Source organism: Saccostrea echinata, unplaced genomic scaffold, assembly GCF_033153115.1.
Source record: "Saccostrea echinata isolate AGI-Se365-2 ecotype Australia unplaced genomic scaffold, CSIRO_AGI_Sech_v1 ptg000016l, whole genome shotgun sequence".
Lineage (NCBI taxonomy): Eukaryota > Metazoa > Mollusca > Bivalvia > Ostreida > Ostreidae > Saccostrea > Saccostrea echinata.
Genome location: NW_026889765.1, coordinates 15,640,406 through 15,658,930, shown reverse-complemented (window position 1 = coordinate 15,658,930; position 18,525 = coordinate 15,640,406). Strand labels below are relative to the sequence as shown.

At 33.4% G+C, this 18,525-nt stretch overlaps 1 protein-coding gene across 1 annotated transcript; it reads left to right on the top strand.

The window, feature by feature from the left end:
• The first annotated feature begins 623 nt into the window (after window positions 1-623).
• On the top strand, window positions 624-18,433 carry LOC133188680 (uncharacterized). Its single transcript, XM_061324183.1, has 16 exons — window positions 624-1,087; window positions 1,410-1,485; window positions 2,465-2,632; window positions 3,609-3,815; window positions 5,013-5,301; window positions 7,568-7,730; window positions 8,953-9,059; window positions 9,248-9,363; window positions 10,605-10,702; window positions 10,911-10,966; window positions 11,642-11,838; window positions 12,186-12,330; window positions 15,467-15,472; window positions 16,663-16,875; window positions 16,989-17,918; window positions 18,087-18,433. Exons 1-16 carry the CDS (start codon window positions 624-626, stop codon window positions 18,230-18,232), a joined length of 3,381 nt encoding a protein of 1,126 aa, XP_061180167.1. The 3' UTR covers window positions 18,233-18,433.
• Window positions 18,434-18,525: the final 92 nt, after the last annotated feature.

Below are 18,525 nucleotides of genomic sequence, written 5' to 3'. Positions count from 1 at the left end.
AGATTAATTTTCTAACCTACAAAAATATATTGCTTGATTTTATCAAAATAAATCGGTACAAAATTGCTACATGTACATACAGTTATTAAAACCCAGTCACGTAAAAATCGAGCCTGTCCCCTTTTTTCTGGGTCTAGTATTTTGCTGTTGTTTAATATCTAAATTTTCATCGAGATGTTGGTTTGCCCCTACTTTTTGTTGCTATATGGTTGAGCACTGACAAACTTAAGCATTTTGGAAAAAATAAGAAAAATCCATCCCCCACTCCACCCCAACCCACCCCACGAAATAGGATTTTAGAGCTTGGATAGTTTACTTTTTCCTTTTTCTTTTCTATGCTTGTCAGATTTTTTTGGAAGGTTGCCCCACACCCCTACTTTTAAAACCGTTACTACCGTCCTGAGCTGCAACAAACAGCTACTAAAATCTTCTCCAAAATCATCTCTGCAGTATCATGAATACCCTTTCAGAATTCGTTTCTGTTTATTGCAGTGTGCACAAAAAAATTACACTACACCTTATTAGCTTTCTGCCTGATTATTGGTTGCTTTGCTAAGTCACCAGTAGAATAATTTAATTGAAATAATGTTTATTGATGACAATTTTCAGTGTCTTTAGATGAAATGGTGAGCGGATTTCGTTTCCAGCAGTTACAAATTTCAACAAGAATGATGAATGCTAGTCTACACGCTAGACTCCCCGAGAAATTGGCTGCAATGGAAGTACAAGAGGCAGAAGAAAGAAAAGCAAGAGGTCTTGTTCTTATATTTGAAGAGAGAGAGAGATACTTTTTTTCCAGTAAAACCTCCCTAAATGAAACTGTTTCTTATTTTGTTGTTATATCATTTCCATTAGCTTTAAGTGGCACAGTCGAAGCACAGACTCCGTTTTTTACCACGGAATCCCGTTACAACCTGGGATACATAGGCCGTGGATACGATTTGTTCAAAGGAAATCCTCTCAGCGACGACGGAGTGGTGGATCAAGGATTTCGCCTCCCAGTAATTGATTTACCATATTCCAACAAGTTCACTGCAGACGGAAATTATCGAATTCCAGACAATGTTGATGTAATTGCAGAAACAAGGTACAGAATTAGTTTACTTACTTGTTCGCACTCGATATTCTAAAGGACTAGTGAGAAGAATAGATTACACGAATTAATGTATATACCACCAAAGAACAAATGAATCTATGGATATGAAAAGATACAAGTTAACCCTATTTCTCGGAACATTAGATAAACGAAAATGGTAAAAATAGAGATATTTATTTTTTTATGAATGTGTTGTTAATGTAAATACTAATGTTTGTCATAATTACCCTATTGTAGAATCATATGCATTTTTTCTATGAATTATTCTAGATCTTTGTTCAAAATAATTATAATGTTTTTCTTTAACTTTTAGTGCTAGGTTTGGGTCCTCATTGTATAAGGTGCAGTCGGAGTCGGACTACAAAAGCATGTTGAGTGTAGATGCTTCGGTATGCTCTAACCATTTACTGTGTATATTTTTAGGAATTAGGAGTTAGGAATTTTTTTCGTGCAATTTTTAACATAAAAAAGCGAGTTATTCAGTCAAGTACATAATGGTCTGAACAGCGAGGTGTCACGCATGCATTGATTGATTGATTGTTGTTGTACGTCTCTTGCAAGAATATATGAGACGTGAAGGGCTTTAAATTTAGACCTTTCGAGACAGTAAAAGTTCTTTATTGTGCAAATGCCTATTTTAACAGGTTTTAAGGTCTCTTTTCGAAGGAACAGTTTATACCTATGTTAACTTTTTAGGTTTGACGTGCCGCCGAGAACAATAATCGAAGCAAGAGCAACGACATTTTAATAATTGCATAATGTACTTTCGAAATATTATATTTGTAAACTCTTTTTTAAGAAAATGGTCATATGCACAACATTATTAAATTCATATGATACTATATCTTTTATACTATGATATACACCATATAATATATTAATTTTTTGCGCTGTTGGTGTGTATGTGAATTATAAAACCAATGAATTTTTAACATCAATAAAGGCAAAAAGCTTCTAAATTTTAGGCATATATGCAATCACATGAATTTATGCTAGCATTTGCTCAAAGAGGTATGCCTAAAATTAGTAAGCAACTTATTTCTTACGATATCTTTTTTATTTTGAGTATAATTTTTTTCAGATATGAAAGATTTCGTATTTTGTGTTTTTATTCAATTTATTTTATTCAAAAGGTATGCCTAAAAATTAATTAGCAACTTATGCCTCACCATATCCTTTTTATTTTGAGTATCAATTCTTTTTCCTTTTAGCCTATGAAAGATTTGGTATTTTGTGTTTTAATTCAATTCATTTTTCAAATTGATATTTTTTTTAAATAAAATTGAATTCCCTTACAATGAATATCTTAATTACTGTACAATGTGATTTGACTATAAATTTTGCCTTAGACATGCATGTTTTTTAAAGGTTAACGCTCATGGTAGTGGATGGGGAGTCAGTGCCAGCTTCAGTGCAAGTACTTCTTATCAAAAAAATACGCAACAAATTCAAAAAGGGGAGAAAACCACCTTAAGCATCGTTAGCCGAGCTGTCGTATATAGAGCCCGGATGTCTGAAACATCCAAGATATCAAAGGTAGAGAAAATATGGTGTTTGTTTTGTTTTGTGTGCGTTTTTTATTTCTAATAATTTGCATACAACTTGTAATCAACATTCGTAAATGCAAAGAAATGTAAATAACAAAAATGTATAAAAATAGTTTATATCCTGGTAGTTGAAATAGATTGATTGATTGTGTGTTGTTTTACGTCCCATTCGAGAATTTTTATACTCATGTAGGGACGTCACCATATACCGGTGAAGGGCTTCAAATTTAGACCTTTACTCGGCACTCAAGACCATTGAACAGTGAAGGATCTTTATCGTGCCAACGCCTGTCGTGATACGGGGCCTCGGTTTTTAAGGTCTCATCCGAAGGACCAGCAACTTTCACTTCAAAGTGCCGAACGCATGGCGAAGGAACAGTTGCTACCCATTTTTTATCGACTTAAGTAAGTCGCGGCCGAGATTCGAACTCACGACCTCCCGATCACGAAGCGAGCGCTCTGCCGACTGAGCTACCGTTAACGGTAGTTGAAATAGAGAATAAAAAATGCTAACAGGACTTTGAAATAAGATTTGTTTCTAAATTTCAACTGTTTTAAAATTATTACAGCAAAGTAAAAGACCCATAAATGCTTTATTCATAACACACAGTACTTGAAATGCAATATTTATATGCCTGCCGTTTTGAAACTTCTACAAGTATGAAATACAGTGTCAATTTTGACGGTCTGACACTTCAATCAGTCAATTTACAAGAAATCTGATATTACATTTTTCCCCACTAATTTTTTTTTCTAGATTTGACACATATCCTTAATAAAAAGATAGTTATTTTCTTATTTAATCGTACAAAAACACCAAAATACATGCATTTAACATTGTAGACAAATTATGTCTCATTGTAAGATTCAATTCGTGTTTCAGTAAATCTCCGAGGTAAATCTTTTAAAGCAACATCCAAGAATTGTCATTGGTCTGTCTTAGTAACGATTTCTTCCTATTTCAGGTTTCTGATTACTTTGAGAAAGCTATTACGCTCCTCCCTATGGAGAACTGTGAGGATGATTCACTGCAAGACATGTACCTCAACTTTATCCGGGAGTTTGGAACCCATTACACCGTCGAGGTGGTCATGGGAGCTAAGGCAGTACAACAACTAACATTCTCCAGTTCTGATTTGTCAAAACTAGAATCGGAAGGAATATCTGCCAAGGTCAATGAAATATAGTTCAAAACTCTAACTGTTTCGAAATTGATTTAAAATTTCATTTCTAGTTTTAACTAAAGTTAGAATACGTATGTCTTCACAAGTATTCAAAGCTTTAATTTGCGATGAATATGAGTAATGAAACAAACTAGCATGTATGATTCTAATGCTCGGAGTTGTAATAACAGTATATTATAACATATGTTATTCTTTTAAATTGATCTTAACTTCATTCAAAAGAAATCGAAGCGCGGCACATTTACATTTAAAAAAAAAATCAATAGCTTCGGGTTAAAGATAAAAATAAGTTAAGTCCAGTTTAGAGGAAACTGCTAAATCAGAAATGTTATTAGTCCCCTACCGGTGAAACCGGAGGGGACTATAGGTTTCCTCTGAGTCTGTGCGTCCGTCCGTCTGTCTAGCTGTCTGTCTGTCCGTCTGTCCCACTTGGTTTTCCGCACTTTTTTTTCTAAACGCTTGCAGATATTGAGCTGATTTTTGGTATGTGAGTGTATCTTGATGAGTTACAGATCGAGTTTGCATTTCGTTCCGTGTCAATGATTTTTGACGGAATTACGACCTTTTCAATTTTCCAGGGTTTTCCGCATTTTTTTTCTAAACGCTTCAGATATTGAGCTGATTTTTGGTGTGTGACTTTACCTTGTTGAGTTATAAATCAAGTTTGCATTTCGGTCCGCTTCATTGATTTTTGACGGAATTATGGCATTTTCAATTTTTAATGGGAACCAGATTACACTTGCCGGTAGGGGACTAGTATTGCTAATGCAATACTCTCAGAATGCTTGTTGATTTTATATTCAATTCAATTAGGGCTATATTTGTTCAAGACTCATGGTCATAGGATACTGTAACCAAATATAATAAGTCTAAATTCAATCCAATGTAATTACCAGACCCCTTTATTCTAGATGGAATTTTTTGGCCCAGGGCATGGCTGAATGGGAAAAATAAAAATACTTCAGAAAACTGCATGAAATATGGAGATAACGAACATTATTTAAGCTCGTAAGTCCATTCAAGTAATACACATCAGGAACAGAGCAAACAAGGAACTAAAAAATAAAGGTGGTATCAAATGCCATGAAGGAGTGAGCATCCCCTGTCGACATCGATTAAACGTTATCCTTGAATGTATACTGAATTACCATGGTTGTAAAAGAAATTCAAACTTTTGAACCACAGGTTGCTGTTCAGGCCTCATACAGCGGTTTCGCTGCCTCGGCTGGTGGGGGCTTCAGTGTGGGCGTTGATTCCAAAAAAGATGCAAAACAACAAGTGAGTAACACCAACAAGGAACAATATGAGTACTATATTGGAGGAAACCCTCCAGCTGGAGATTTCTCAGAAGGAAGTACGGAGAGTCTCAGAGAGTGGGCAAGATCCGCCGATGAGAAACCAGTGCCAATTCAGTATAAGATGACGTCTATTGATACGCTGTTGAAACCTGGATATTTTAATGACATCACATATGGTTAGTATACGCATTTAATTCTAATTTAAATATCCTTCATTGCTTCAATTTTCAAGACTGGGAATTTTGAACATAAAATGTCATTTTGGAAAGGGAAAATATTTTTTTTTTACAACCAAATGTTCATTTATGTATATAAATAAAATATTATAATCAGAACAGACTGCTGATAATCATATTAAAAACAAATTTATTCGACTTCGATAACTAAAAAGATCAACTTATACACATTTCTCTTACTTAATGTACTTCAAGTTCTTAAAAAAAACGCAACCCTCTCCGTGCTAGCTCGTTTTAGTACTTATGCGCTCACTCACAATACATCATCATTTATGCGTACTATATTCTCAATAAAATTTTAGTACTAGATGTCTTTGATACTCAAGTATTTAAGGTTTAATCCTAAATATAACTTCAATAAGATATCACCTACCTATCCTCAATTTGAAGTATCTATTATCTTTAAAATGTATCTGTTCTTTATTTAACGTACCTGTCCCCTATATATAATATACCTGACTTCTCTTTAACTTTACTGCACGGCCCTCAATATAACTCTGAATAATGCAGATAAACTTTTTAGTTGCTTTGGTACCCGTCATTTGTTTGAAAAGTTTCTGATACTTTCTTCAGTCTGTCTTTAATAATCTTTGAGTACTTTTCGCACCTGTCTTCCACACTCAGTCTCCAAGTGCAACTTCAAAAACCTAGTGTATCCTTCCTCAATACAGCTTTATTTGGCTTCCCTGCTCAACAATGCTTCATATAATTATAGTACATGTCCTCAATGTAGCTTCAAGTAGTTTGAGTGCTTATTTCCTATAAAAGCAATTGCTATGCCTCTCCTAAATACAGCTTTAAGTCCTTGCTGTTCCTGTGAAGGTATGATATTTTAGGATAATGAACAGTAATCAATTAAAAAATAAAATTTAGAGCAGACCGAACACGGGCACCTAAAACATTAATGAGGGGCTGGAATGACTTATACGAATGGGTATTCCTTGTCGACCGGCCATACTCACTGTAAACCCTTTGTCTTGGTAAAAGTAGTTTTCTTCCAGTATGTAAATTTGTTAAGAAAATCGACATTTGATCCATCGACAAAACTGTGTCTACAAACAAGGATATTGATTCGATCATAGGTTTTCGAAAAGTTGCAGTAAAACGAGATTGTTGATACCTTTGTATCATCAACTTATTTGTCAGTGGTAGAAATTGAACATATGTAGAACCTGCTGACGATTAAAATTAAATTATCACATTTATTTAAGAGTTCAGTTATAATTTTTGGAGTATATATTTTCTCCAGTAAAACATCCAGCTATAAACAGATGCTTCAGAGAAATTGACCGTATGTAGAACATGCTGAATTATCATTGAATTATCACATTCATGAAATAGTGCAGGTTTTTGTTTGCAATCAGTGTTTGTTTTTTAGTAAAACATTCAAATATAAACAGGTGTGTCAGATTTTGTGGTTTCTTTTATTCAGAGTTCAGTAGCGTATGTCGTAAACACATATGAATGGAAATAAATATTTTTCATTAATAAAACGGCATCATTGTTTTCTAGTGTCTAATTAAAGGACAAAGCTGGATAATACCTCTTCCTTTATGTAAAATTTTTTGAGAACTAGTAATTTTCATTTATAAAAATACAAAAACAGTCTTCTAAAGGGACTATGTTATGACCTAAGGAAATCCAAAATGTTGTAGGTAAAAAAAAACCGGTCTCCAAATACATGTACACCCTATTGTCAATGAGGAAATCAAGAAGCTATTTAATGTCAACTTCAGAGTACTTATTATATAGAAATAGAATGAACAAAATTTGATACATAATATGAAAATTCTGTATGTATATCGTTATTAAAGAAGCAGTTGTCCATAATGCCAAAAGCCTTTAATTTATAATTACCGTTTAGAATATTTTTAAATGTAAAAAGTAGTAGATTTTGGTGCTTTTGTTGCGTTTTAATGTGAAAAGTAGTATGTTTTGATATTATTGATTTTGGCAAAAGATTTCCTTTTTAAACGTTTTTAATAAATATTTTAAATCGTATTCGATATAGAGGATTTTAGCTTCATATGATATGAATGTTAGTCAGAATTGTTAATTAAAATATTTACCATATGTGTCGGTTTTTAATTCTTATAGAAAACTCATAACATCCTTCAAAATTATAATAAATCTGAAGACGACTTGAAAATTTAAAGAATCCAGATTGTTTAATCTAAATTGTCTGAATATATGTGCTGTTTTTCAGGTTTGTTTGAACGACGCCGATGTTTGCGTAAAGCCCTGTATACCTATTGTACCCAGACGGTGTCCCCCTCCCTTTGTAACCCACCTGACGATTCCTACATATCACAGGGGACACGACGTAAAAGACAAGCCACTGACGTCACCAATGCTATCGATGTTATTAAGTAAGTAAATGCTGGTTACCTTTTACGCATAAAGAAATTCAGAAAAAAAAACAAAACAAAACAAAACAAAAAAAAACAACACATTATTTATTTTGAAACAGTATGTAAATGAAACTCCCACGGCATGGATTAAAAAAAGAACATTTAATTTAAACATTAAACTTAAAGGCAGAGATTTTTTACCGGGTGGTAAATTCCAGGTGAGGAAAGGGGTTATTTTGTACAGGTGTGAATGCCTTGAGGGCTACCAGTCTACCTGTGCTCGTTTGTCTCCCAATCACTATACACAGGAAGAGATTTAATACACAGTAGAATACCCAAGAAGTCAAACTTTACCTGTGTTGGGATTTTGAGATGATTTTAAATTAGAAATAAAAAGTTGTAAATTAAGCTTAATCTCAATAATTTTCATTGATTTGTAATTGAGTGTGTGTTAAAGCATTCCCACCAAATAAAAATATATTATTATTTTAATATCTGTTGAGCTTTGAAAAAAAGATAAACCAAATTTTAATATATATTTTCATAAATAATATCATAATTATATATATATATATATATATATATATATATATATATATATATATATATATATATATATATATATATATATATATATATATATATATATATATATACGTCTTAGGAATGTTTTTGGTAGATATTTTTATTTGTTCCTATTACATGTTCAGATGGTTGATCAAGATTTATTTGATCAATAAAATACATTTTCAACATAAATGGTGTTTATGTTGTGTGGAGGTATAGGAAGGGGGAGACATAAATATATATATATACGTTGATAAGTTATATATTATAAAGCTAAAAATTCCATAGTAATACAGCTCCTCTATTGTTTATACCATGTGTGGTAAATATCAAAGGATCAAAAGTTAATATGAAGGTCACCACGAGTGCCAAACAAGGTGTACAGGGTATACATAGGGACTAGAAAGTAAATGTCAATCAAGTTCTAGCACCCAGTGATGTACCTTAATGCACTTGATTGACAGGGGTACCCAGACCAGGTATTTTTGAAGGCGGTCCTTAAAATCTCTGCCTTTAAGGTCTTCCTCAGCCATATACCTTTTAAGATAAAAAGCTGTTCTTTTAAAACACAATGTTCCTGTATGACATGAAACTTTTTCTTCAATGTAATGTAAAATTAATGTATCACAAAATATTTTATATAATTATATGTTTTATTATAATAAATTACAAGGTTTGGTGATTTTTTCACTGTTGAGAATATTAAGACGAGGAAATTTTTAGCGTTGTCCAATTCGACGGGCTACCTAAACGGAGTCGTTACCAAACCCTTGGTACCAGGTATGGATACAAAAGTCGAAAAATTTGCATAATAACGATTCGAACTATTTGAAAGGATTTAGTTATGTTGAATGCTTTTTTCGTACATTGTGATCAATAAACTTCATGGTATCAGTCAAATATGAGAATTCATTTTTTATTATATTTTTTATCATGGTATTCAAGCAAATTTTATTTCATTTTTTCAGTTGATAGCATTACAAATTATGACGGACTTTTTCAAATAAAATCGATTGAAGGGGATTCTACAACATTGGGAACTCCGTTGGCGTATGGTCAGAGTTTCAAACTCGCCTCCTTGGAGGTTAGTTTTTTTGTTTTTTGTTTTTGTTTTGTTTTGTTTTGTTTTTTGTTTGTTTGTTTTTTAATACAAAATCTTAATATGTAAAAGGTGAAAATAACGAACCGTGATCCATCTCAAAAAATCTATAAACAATACAAATATGCAAGAGGACATAAAATACGGACCCCTGGAAATGTCAGAGGTGGGATTAGAGGCCTGAGAGGAGTAAGCTTCCCTTGTACATCGTTTTGAGCCCTATGTTCTGAATAGGTAGTCGGGACTTTCCGTGGTCAAATTCACTATAAAAACAAAGGCCTTTTTGAATTTTCCATCCATTTAACTCCAATTGTAAAACAAAAATACCAAAGCATTTTACGACAACCTGAGCACATCGTTCAATATAATAAAATAAATAATGCTTATTACGTAAAATGCAATGGGAATTGTCATCCCATACCGGTGTGAACAGTGCAGTGTTGTAGATAAAAACAGAACAAGAAACTACCAAGGCATACTTATAAAATTTTGCAAATTATTTCAGACTTTTCTAAATACAAAACACTCAAAAGTCCGATGGTCGCGCTTTACTGCCCCATGGTTTGGTATTGTTACAGACGCTTGAATCCGATGGTCACCCTAGAATCTGATCACTCTTTTCCTACAAAATGTACTGCTCCATAAACTGTGATGGTCTGTCGCGCAGGAGTCAGATGGTGTTGAGAAATAAATAATTAAGACCTCACAATATCCCGATGTCAATCAATGATGCCTTTGTCCAGCTTTCAAAGGTCAATAATTTAGGACTAGTTGTTGTATACAAATTGACTGGGATATTAGGATTAGTTCTTGCACATCAATCGACTGATAAGGATTAGTCCTTGTACGCTGCTTGACTTATTATTGGATAACTTTTCGCCCACCCAAGATACATAGGATTAGTCCTGGCACATAATTCGACTAAAAAGTGTTAGTTTCGATCACACCAACCAAAGATTTTTAGGGTAAAATCTTCCAAGCTTATCGAATGGTTAGGGTCAGTCTTTCTCACTCACAAGATATCCAGGTTAGTTGTTTTCTACCGATTATCTTTAGTCCCGTATCCATCCAAGAGATAAGGTTAATACGCACCAATTTGATACTAGATATATATTACATAATGTTGGTTTGAAATTTTACTAATACATAATAATACTTTTGGGATATGTATGATTTTTATATTACGGTAAAAGAAAAGGGTAAAGCACAAAACAAATCTCTAAAAGGGAGAAGATATGTTCATCGGAAGACAGTTCATTAAAGATGTCAGTGAAGCTTCAGAGAGTAAACTTGAAACTGCGTTTGAAGGAAAAGATCAAAGAAAGTAAGTTTATCTATAATTTCAATGGTACAAATATGCATGGAAAGTCGCTCTGTTCACTTGGAAATGAAGGTTTTGAGGCAAAACGTTAAAAATTGTACATGCAGTTAAAGAGCTATAAAAGTATTATTCATTTATATTTCATTTTGAATCAGATGTTAAGAACTATTTTCAATTATATTTATTTCAAGTTTCATTTCATTTAATACAGATTTATGGCAAGCGGAGATCTCACAGACTTTTCTATATTCTTAAAAGCAGACAAAGGTAAGAAGCTGTTGAACTTATTGCTTTTCTTAAAAATCGTTGTTCTTTAGTTGTAGTTAATTTCTAGGGCTGTCCTAATGATTTATAGAACGTTTAATTTCTGCAGTAAATCAAGAAACAAAAATGTCCTCTCTGTATATATATCTGTTGTATCATTCTATTTTATAATGGCTTTGAATAAATAGAATATTAAGGGAATTGAATTTGAAAGGAATTTCTCTGAAACCAGTCGGGAAGTAGACGGCATGATAATAGGTCAAAAGGAGATGAACCTAACTTCCTCATACTTGTGTATTATGTTTAAGACAGTCAGATAGTGTATAAATACCATATGTTTAAAACTCGCATTTTCAAAAAAAAAAAATAGTTTCTTGGCTTTTCGAAAATATTTTCAATGCATTTTAAGATGTATAAAATAATGGTGTTAAGATTGATTGATTGTATATTGTTTAACGTCCCATTCGAGAATTTTTCACTCATATAAAGACGTCACCATATACCGGTGAAAGGCTTCAAATTTTGACCTTTACTCGGCACTCAGGGCCATTGAGCAGTGAGGGATCTTTATCGTGCCAACGCCTGCCGTGACACTGGGCTTCGGTTTTTAAGGTCTCATCCAAAGGACCCGCAACTAAGAAAAGAGAAAATCTTAACGGAATTCAATTTCCATTTCAGAGCGACCATTTTTGGTAAGCTTGAAACTAAAGTGCATTAGACCATCATCATTACAATACCAAGTAAATATAGAGGGAACAGAAAGAACAGCCAAGTTTGACATGAAAAATAATTGCCAGCCTCGACTGAATGGAAGATGGTCTCATAGTGCCTTTACTGATAAGGGGATTGGAGCGATACAGAGTGTTACTTTCATGGTATGTAAATTCCACATCATTAACACTGTATGTAGTCTAATTGAAATATTTGATGAGTGGTATATAAATGATGTTTGATGAGTGGTATATAAATGATGTTTGATGAGTGGTACATAACTAATGTTTGATGAGTGGTATATAAATGATGTTTGATGTTTGATGAGTGGTATATAAATGATGTTTGATGAGTGGTATATAAATGATGTTTGATGAGTGGTATATAATTAATGTTTTATGAGTGGTATATAAATGATGTTTGATGAGTGGTATATAAATGATGTTTTATGAGTGGTATATACTAATGTTTTATGAGTGGTATATAAATGATGTTTTATGTTTTTCTGTAGGGAACAGAAGGATTGGAAGCTATCACTGGTTTTCAGATTCGAACCAGCGATAATCGTGAAATCTTCAAATACAAGCAAGAGGGATTAAACATAACGGGATATGAAAAAACAATTCAAATGAACACACCAGAAACTATGCCAGTCGGTAATTGAAAGTATTAACAACCTTTAATAATATACTTTCATTGATGTTAATATGACATTTAAAAAGTTCTTTTTTAACTTGACGCAAAACGAAACATTCTGACGAATATTTCCATCGATCCCCGATCGACCCCAGATACATTTTGAGCACTAACATGGAGACTTACTGTTCATTATACTCCTGAAAATAAAGTTTAGGTGTGTAATTATTGGAATCAGCTTTCCCGTCTGTCTGTTTGACTAGCTGTCTGTATGTCTGACCATCTATCTGTCTGTAGGCATGATTTTGTCCGTACCTGTCCTTGGAGACTATTGCATGTATTTGTCTGAAAATTTGTACGCTCACTATATTCATTATATAACGATATCATGTTTTGATAATCTTTCTTCATGTTACGTGTTTTTTTTTTGGGGGGGGGGGGGGGTTGAACTTTTTTGACTTAGTCATTTTAGGTTCATATTCAAGATTTGAGACATAGAATCAAGAAACTGCCAGGTCATAAAAATCTTTTTTAAAAAAAATATTCTCAGTAATGATGAGACCGTATAAACCGAGGTTCTATCCGCTGTATATGCTAGCATGAAAAAAATCATTTACTGCTCAAAGGCCCTAATGCCGAGTATGCCGAATACAGGTCTAAATTTGCAACCCTCCACTGGCAAGTGGTGGCGCCTCAATATGAGTGAAAATTCTCGAAGGGATGTTAAAAAACAAACATCTTTTCTTTGACTTAAGATATGCTTTGAAACTCGTTTAGAATTCAATATTGAGCGGGCTTGGCTTTTTTTTCATAAGCATCAAACTCATATAAGAGTGACACAGGCACTTAACGTTATTTTCTCTCTCTCTCTCTCTCTCTCTCTCTCTCTCTCTCTCTTATTTTTTTTTTTTTTTACCAAATATAATTTTTTCTTTAAAAATCACAGGTTTGGGTTATATTTCTGTGATAAGAATAGAAATGTAGAAAACGCCAGGCGCCTTTGAAAAATGAGTATTATCTCCTGAATTATAGGTCAAAGGTTACTCCACCTGGTCAATCTATTTATGTAGAAAGATTTATATAAAATTATACTTTATTTTCAAAATTTAGGGAATGTTTCAGATAACATATTCGAATGCATGAAAACAAAAATAAAATAAATTCCTAAAAATTCATAATTACGAGGGGTTATCTAAAACTTCGTGGACTGACTTGATAAATTAATACTAGGTAGTCTGCGCACACAAAATTTTTAAGGAACATAAAACAACAAAAGTTAAAGAAGTGTTGAAAATTTTAGCTTGATACGTCGATAATTTTCCAAATTATCGTAAGATAAAAAGACATTATATGATCACCCGGCGCTGTCGCCGTTTAGCTTCATGACGTCCGATAGCGTCAATGTTTCTCAATGCCTACTCCTTCTACCTCATACTTATTTTGATGAGATTCCCTAGAGTTAAGTAAAGACTTAAATCCGTATTGTTTATATGACTTTACAATGTTATGAACAATGAAATATAAAGAAAACGAACAGTATTCAATCTCGAAAGTCCAATGAAACGATACAAATTTGGAGCAAAGCAAACACCAACCTCAAAATATAAAGGTGGGATCAGGTGCCATGGAGGAGTGAGCATCCCCTGCCGACCAGTCACACCCGCCGTGTCCTCCTTGTCATGATCGGGAAACAAAATCCGGAAAAATCCGTAGACAGTTCAGTGTATAAATAATGGCCTAACAATTAGTATGAAAAACGTCACTCAGCATTTGACTCAAAAATAGGTTGTATTTGCTGACAAGGTCAATGTATCGACCGAAACACTTGCGAAAAGATGACTTCAAACGAGACTGTTGATATTCTTGTTTCGTCAACTTGTTTGTCAATAGCTTGCCTCGTTTTAGAAATTGTTCATACGTAGAGCATGCTCTTGCGTATCGAATCAACTGAGAGACATAAACACCATATGCAGGTGATAAGGGTATATTTCTACATATGTAGGGGAAGTTTGACGATTGGAAAGTTGAAGTCATCACGTTTATCATAGAGCGTTGTTCTTAGGTTACCATTAACGTCTTTTTCTAGTAAAATATCTAAATATGAAACAGATATGATGTGTCAGAATCTGTGGTATCTTTTATTTCAAGTTCACTGGGATATATCGAGTCGACATACATACTGTATGAATGAAAGTAACAATTGTTAATTGATAATACGCCGTCGATTTCAACGCATAATATTGTAATTGGATCTAACATAGTGAAAGATCCTCACTTGATTATAACAACACCATTTGCTTTTCGAAGTTCAGTTTCTAACACACATTATCAAAGTCACTTTTCGACGTGACAAACCTAAAACACTCTGACTACAAATCGACAACTGTGCATCTTTAATCTCTCTTCTTTTTTTTTTTTTTTTTTTTTTTTTTTTTTTTTTTTTTGGCATTTAAAAAGTACTCTGAATGCATTTTATTTCTCTGTAGCCCATTAAAACATTTTTTCCAAGAGTGCAACTTTATATAATGTTGGAAAAAAAAACCCTCCCCTTTTTGACGTCATTACAGCCCCTTAATTGTTTTGATATTTCATATAAAATTTACGATAAAAATTTATAGAACCTATGGAATTGGGTAAAAATTGCAAATTTTACGGAACAATTGTGTCATACCACGTGAGTGAAATAACAGGATTTTTGGATGAAAAATTCTCAAATCAAAAAAGGTTTTTCTCGGTTACATTCGTGTAGAAAAAAGGTCATCTTCGAGGTTGCGCCTCATTAAGTAATAAACCTTATGATTTATAGTTTTTTTATATAAATGAAAAAGATGAAAAATAAATGTTTAAAAATTCATTGATATACCTTAAGCGGTTTTAATTTCATGGGGCTAGTCCACGAACTTTTTGATAACCCCTCGTATTTGGAGTAGAGTCAATTTCAATTGAATATTTGCCCCCCCCCCCTGCTTTCACTGAAAGTGGGGGATATTAATTTGGGTCTGTCTGTCCGTCCGTCTGTATTTCTGTCTGTCTGTAACACTTTCGTTTCCGCTCGATATCTCGAGAACTCTTTGAGCTTTCGCAATAAAATTTTGCATAGCAACTCAATATGGTCTATAGAAGAACTCTATTTATTTTGAGGTCAAAATGTCAAAGGTCAAGGTCATAAATTCTGTCTGTTTTATAACACTTTCGTTTCCGCGCGATAATTCGAGAATCCTTTGAGCTTTTGCAATGAAATTTTACATAAATCTCCCTGTGGCCTTAGAACCTATAGATTTTGAGGTCAAAAGGTCAAAGTTCAAGGTCGTAAATTCATACAGTCCGTCTGTGTGTAACACTTTCGTTTCCGGGCGATATCTCAAGAAGCGTTTGAGCTTTTACAATGAAATTTTATACCATAACTCCCTATGGCCTCTCTTGCCCCTCTCAAAGTGTCCCGTCCCGTTTTTTTTTAATTGTAATAAAAGTCGCTTGGTACTATTTTTAGCACAGGGGCATGTGGAGAGTTATTACGTATAATACAGGTTGTTGGCGGACTTTATATTCTAATTACATCAATAAGAACTGTTTAGTAAAGGCTAAATTAGACACCATGTATTGTGTAAAATTTTGACAATATCGAACGTGAATATAAACATTATATGCGACCTAATGTTTGCATTTAATTTACAAAAATCAAGTGCCTCTTTGGTCTAGGGGTATGATGCTTACTTAGCAAGAAAGAGGTACCGGGTTCAAATCCCGGATGATCCTTTTTTTAAATTTCTTTTTTTTTATTTACTAAATAATTGATACTATTCAACATGTGAAATGAAAAAGTTATGACGTCTGGCGTGTACAAACTCATAAAATCATTATTACAAAGTGATAAATATTCTATTTATTAAAAAGAATCTTCTATACACATATTAAAGAATAAGCAATTAAATCTTTATATCCATATTGGCATTTTTTATTTGCTTTATATACATGTATACATTTAATAATTCTACAAATCCGGGGGGGGGGGGGGGTCATCCTCCCCCCGAACTGCACATGTTCTTTGTTTTTTTTCCCTAAGCAGAGGGACACAAATTCTCTGAATTAGCTTGTTAAATTGATTACAGATGAAAAAGAATACTAAAATTGCTTTGATTATGTTTAATTACGTCGATCTGAGTCAAGCCATTCAAAAATATCCTATCAAACGTTTACTGACACAATTTTTGATTTTATTGAGAAAACCACGGTAATAACTATTAGAGTGTAGGTTGCTTTTATATCGCTTTAATTTCTATGATTCTTTTTTCATTTATACAATATTATACTAAATTACCCCCATGATTAAAAAAGATGGTTTCTTTTTTCAGAAATTGACATATACCCAGCCCAGTTTTCATTCCGTAGTAAGAATCACCCAGCCGGAAGTATCGTCAGACGTCAGGACATTGTATTTGTAGAGGTGGTTTCTGCTATTGATAGAAAGAAGTTTTGGGGTAAACCAGTGTCGCATCTGCTGTCCAATAAAAACCAATTGATCACTATAGAAGAAAAAGAACCTGCACCACACAAGATAAAATCAGGTCTCAGATGATAAGAGTAATGAACAAATGTCAAAATTAAAATGTTTAAATGAAATATCCTATTCTATTTCCAGCTAAGCTTCAGGTGCACGTTGTTTTCTTTTCATTTTCAGACTGCAATGGTATCATTTTCCCTGACAATAACAGACTTGGCGTGAGAATCAATCTGAATAACAGTTACTTTGTATCTTTTGCTGTAGATGTTATGATTACTAACATTGTAATCAGGACCAAAATTGAATTCCAAGCAAATAACTTTAGAGTAGAATATATCAGTAGAAACAGTTCAAGTTTTCAACAACTGCAGGACATTATTCGAGATCCCAATAGAGGAAGCACAAAGGCTATTAACATTACGTTCCCAAAAATGTACTTATCTGCCATTAAAGTATTTGTAGGGGATGTTGCAGCTTTTGCACAAAATGTTGAAAGCATCCTAATACGAGGTTGCCCCAGTGCTCTTTTGGAAGAGAAGTCACAGGATACCTATGCCGAGGAATGGGAGCTAAGACGCAGCGAGAACCAACTCCAGAGGTATCCATTCCTAAGAGTTGTTACAGCGCAACAAAATGGATCTAATTTTGATAGAATTTTTGAGGAAATGGAAAAACCATTCCTCAAGGTGAATTACAGAAAAGATATAATTATTAATCCAAATGCAAGAAGATGCAGAGTGGACGAGGGATATATCCAAAATTATCTGATGACCTCTGACGAAGTTGAAGGGCTGAAGTTTCAGAATACTCGGATATCCTCTTCACTAAGCTCCATAACTATCATAACTGATGTGATGGCCATGAATAAGATAATGTACGAGCAGAATATGCCAGCATTAGATAGCTTGCTTCTCATGTCCGTTCAACGATATCCTTGTGATTTGCAACAGGCGCCTGTTTTCGCTACCCAGCAGTCTCTAAAAGAAAAATCAAGTATATCAACTGCAGGCGTTATATCCATTACTGTTCTTGCGATTTTAGTTCTGATTGCTTCTTTGGCTATATTTGTTATATTTGGAGTAATGCGACGCCGAATAGTAAAGAGGGGTATTGTTCTTGTTTTTTCTTTTAATTTTGTGTTTGTGTGTGTTTTTTTTATAATCAACGTAAATTTTCTACAAATGGCCTATCAAATGTTGAGTTTTAATTTCAAATATATAATCAAGTACTAGTAAAATGCTGCGAGCTTTTTAAAAGGAATTCATCTCTTTGTAGATACGTCCGTACATGTGCGTCAAATTAACGACGAAAGCGTATTTGAAAACGATGACAGAAAGGACGAGGCTCCACAACAGGTATATACAAACAGAGGATATGAGGACGAAGAAGCAAACACTGTGCCTTCCTTCTATGACCAGTGAAAGGAGAATGACATAAAATTCTACCTTGCTGCACAGGTTGCAGATTTCGAATCTAGATATGAAAATTTTATTTTTTAGTTTAAATTTCTATCGTTTTATGAAATGTTTATGTAAAACTCAAAACATTAACTTTGAATGGGATTTTCAATATCAATTATGTGTAGAGATAATGAATTGTTATGTGTTTTGGCAGTTTTTAAAATACTTTTGCTCATTTTTAAAAGTACTTTCAATTTATACTTGACAGAGAAAAAAATTACATCTCCAATTCAATCTCTATTTAGAGACAAAAT

What these genes read in the sequence shown, in the direction of transcription:
- LOC133188680 (XM_061324183.1), top strand. Translation starts at nt 624, where the DNA reads ATGGTGAGCGGATTTCGTTTCCAGCAGTTACAAATTTCAACAAGAATG. An exon ending in TTTTAATGACATCACATATG is followed by an intron (nt 5,302 to 7,567) that starts GTTAGTATACGC and finishes GCTGTTTTTCAG; the next exon opens with GTTTGTTTGAACGACGCCGA. An exon ending in TACAGAGTGTTACTTTCATG is followed by an intron (nt 11,839 to 12,185) that starts GTATGTAAATTC and finishes GTTTTTCTGTAG; the next exon opens with GGAACAGAAGGATTGGAAGC.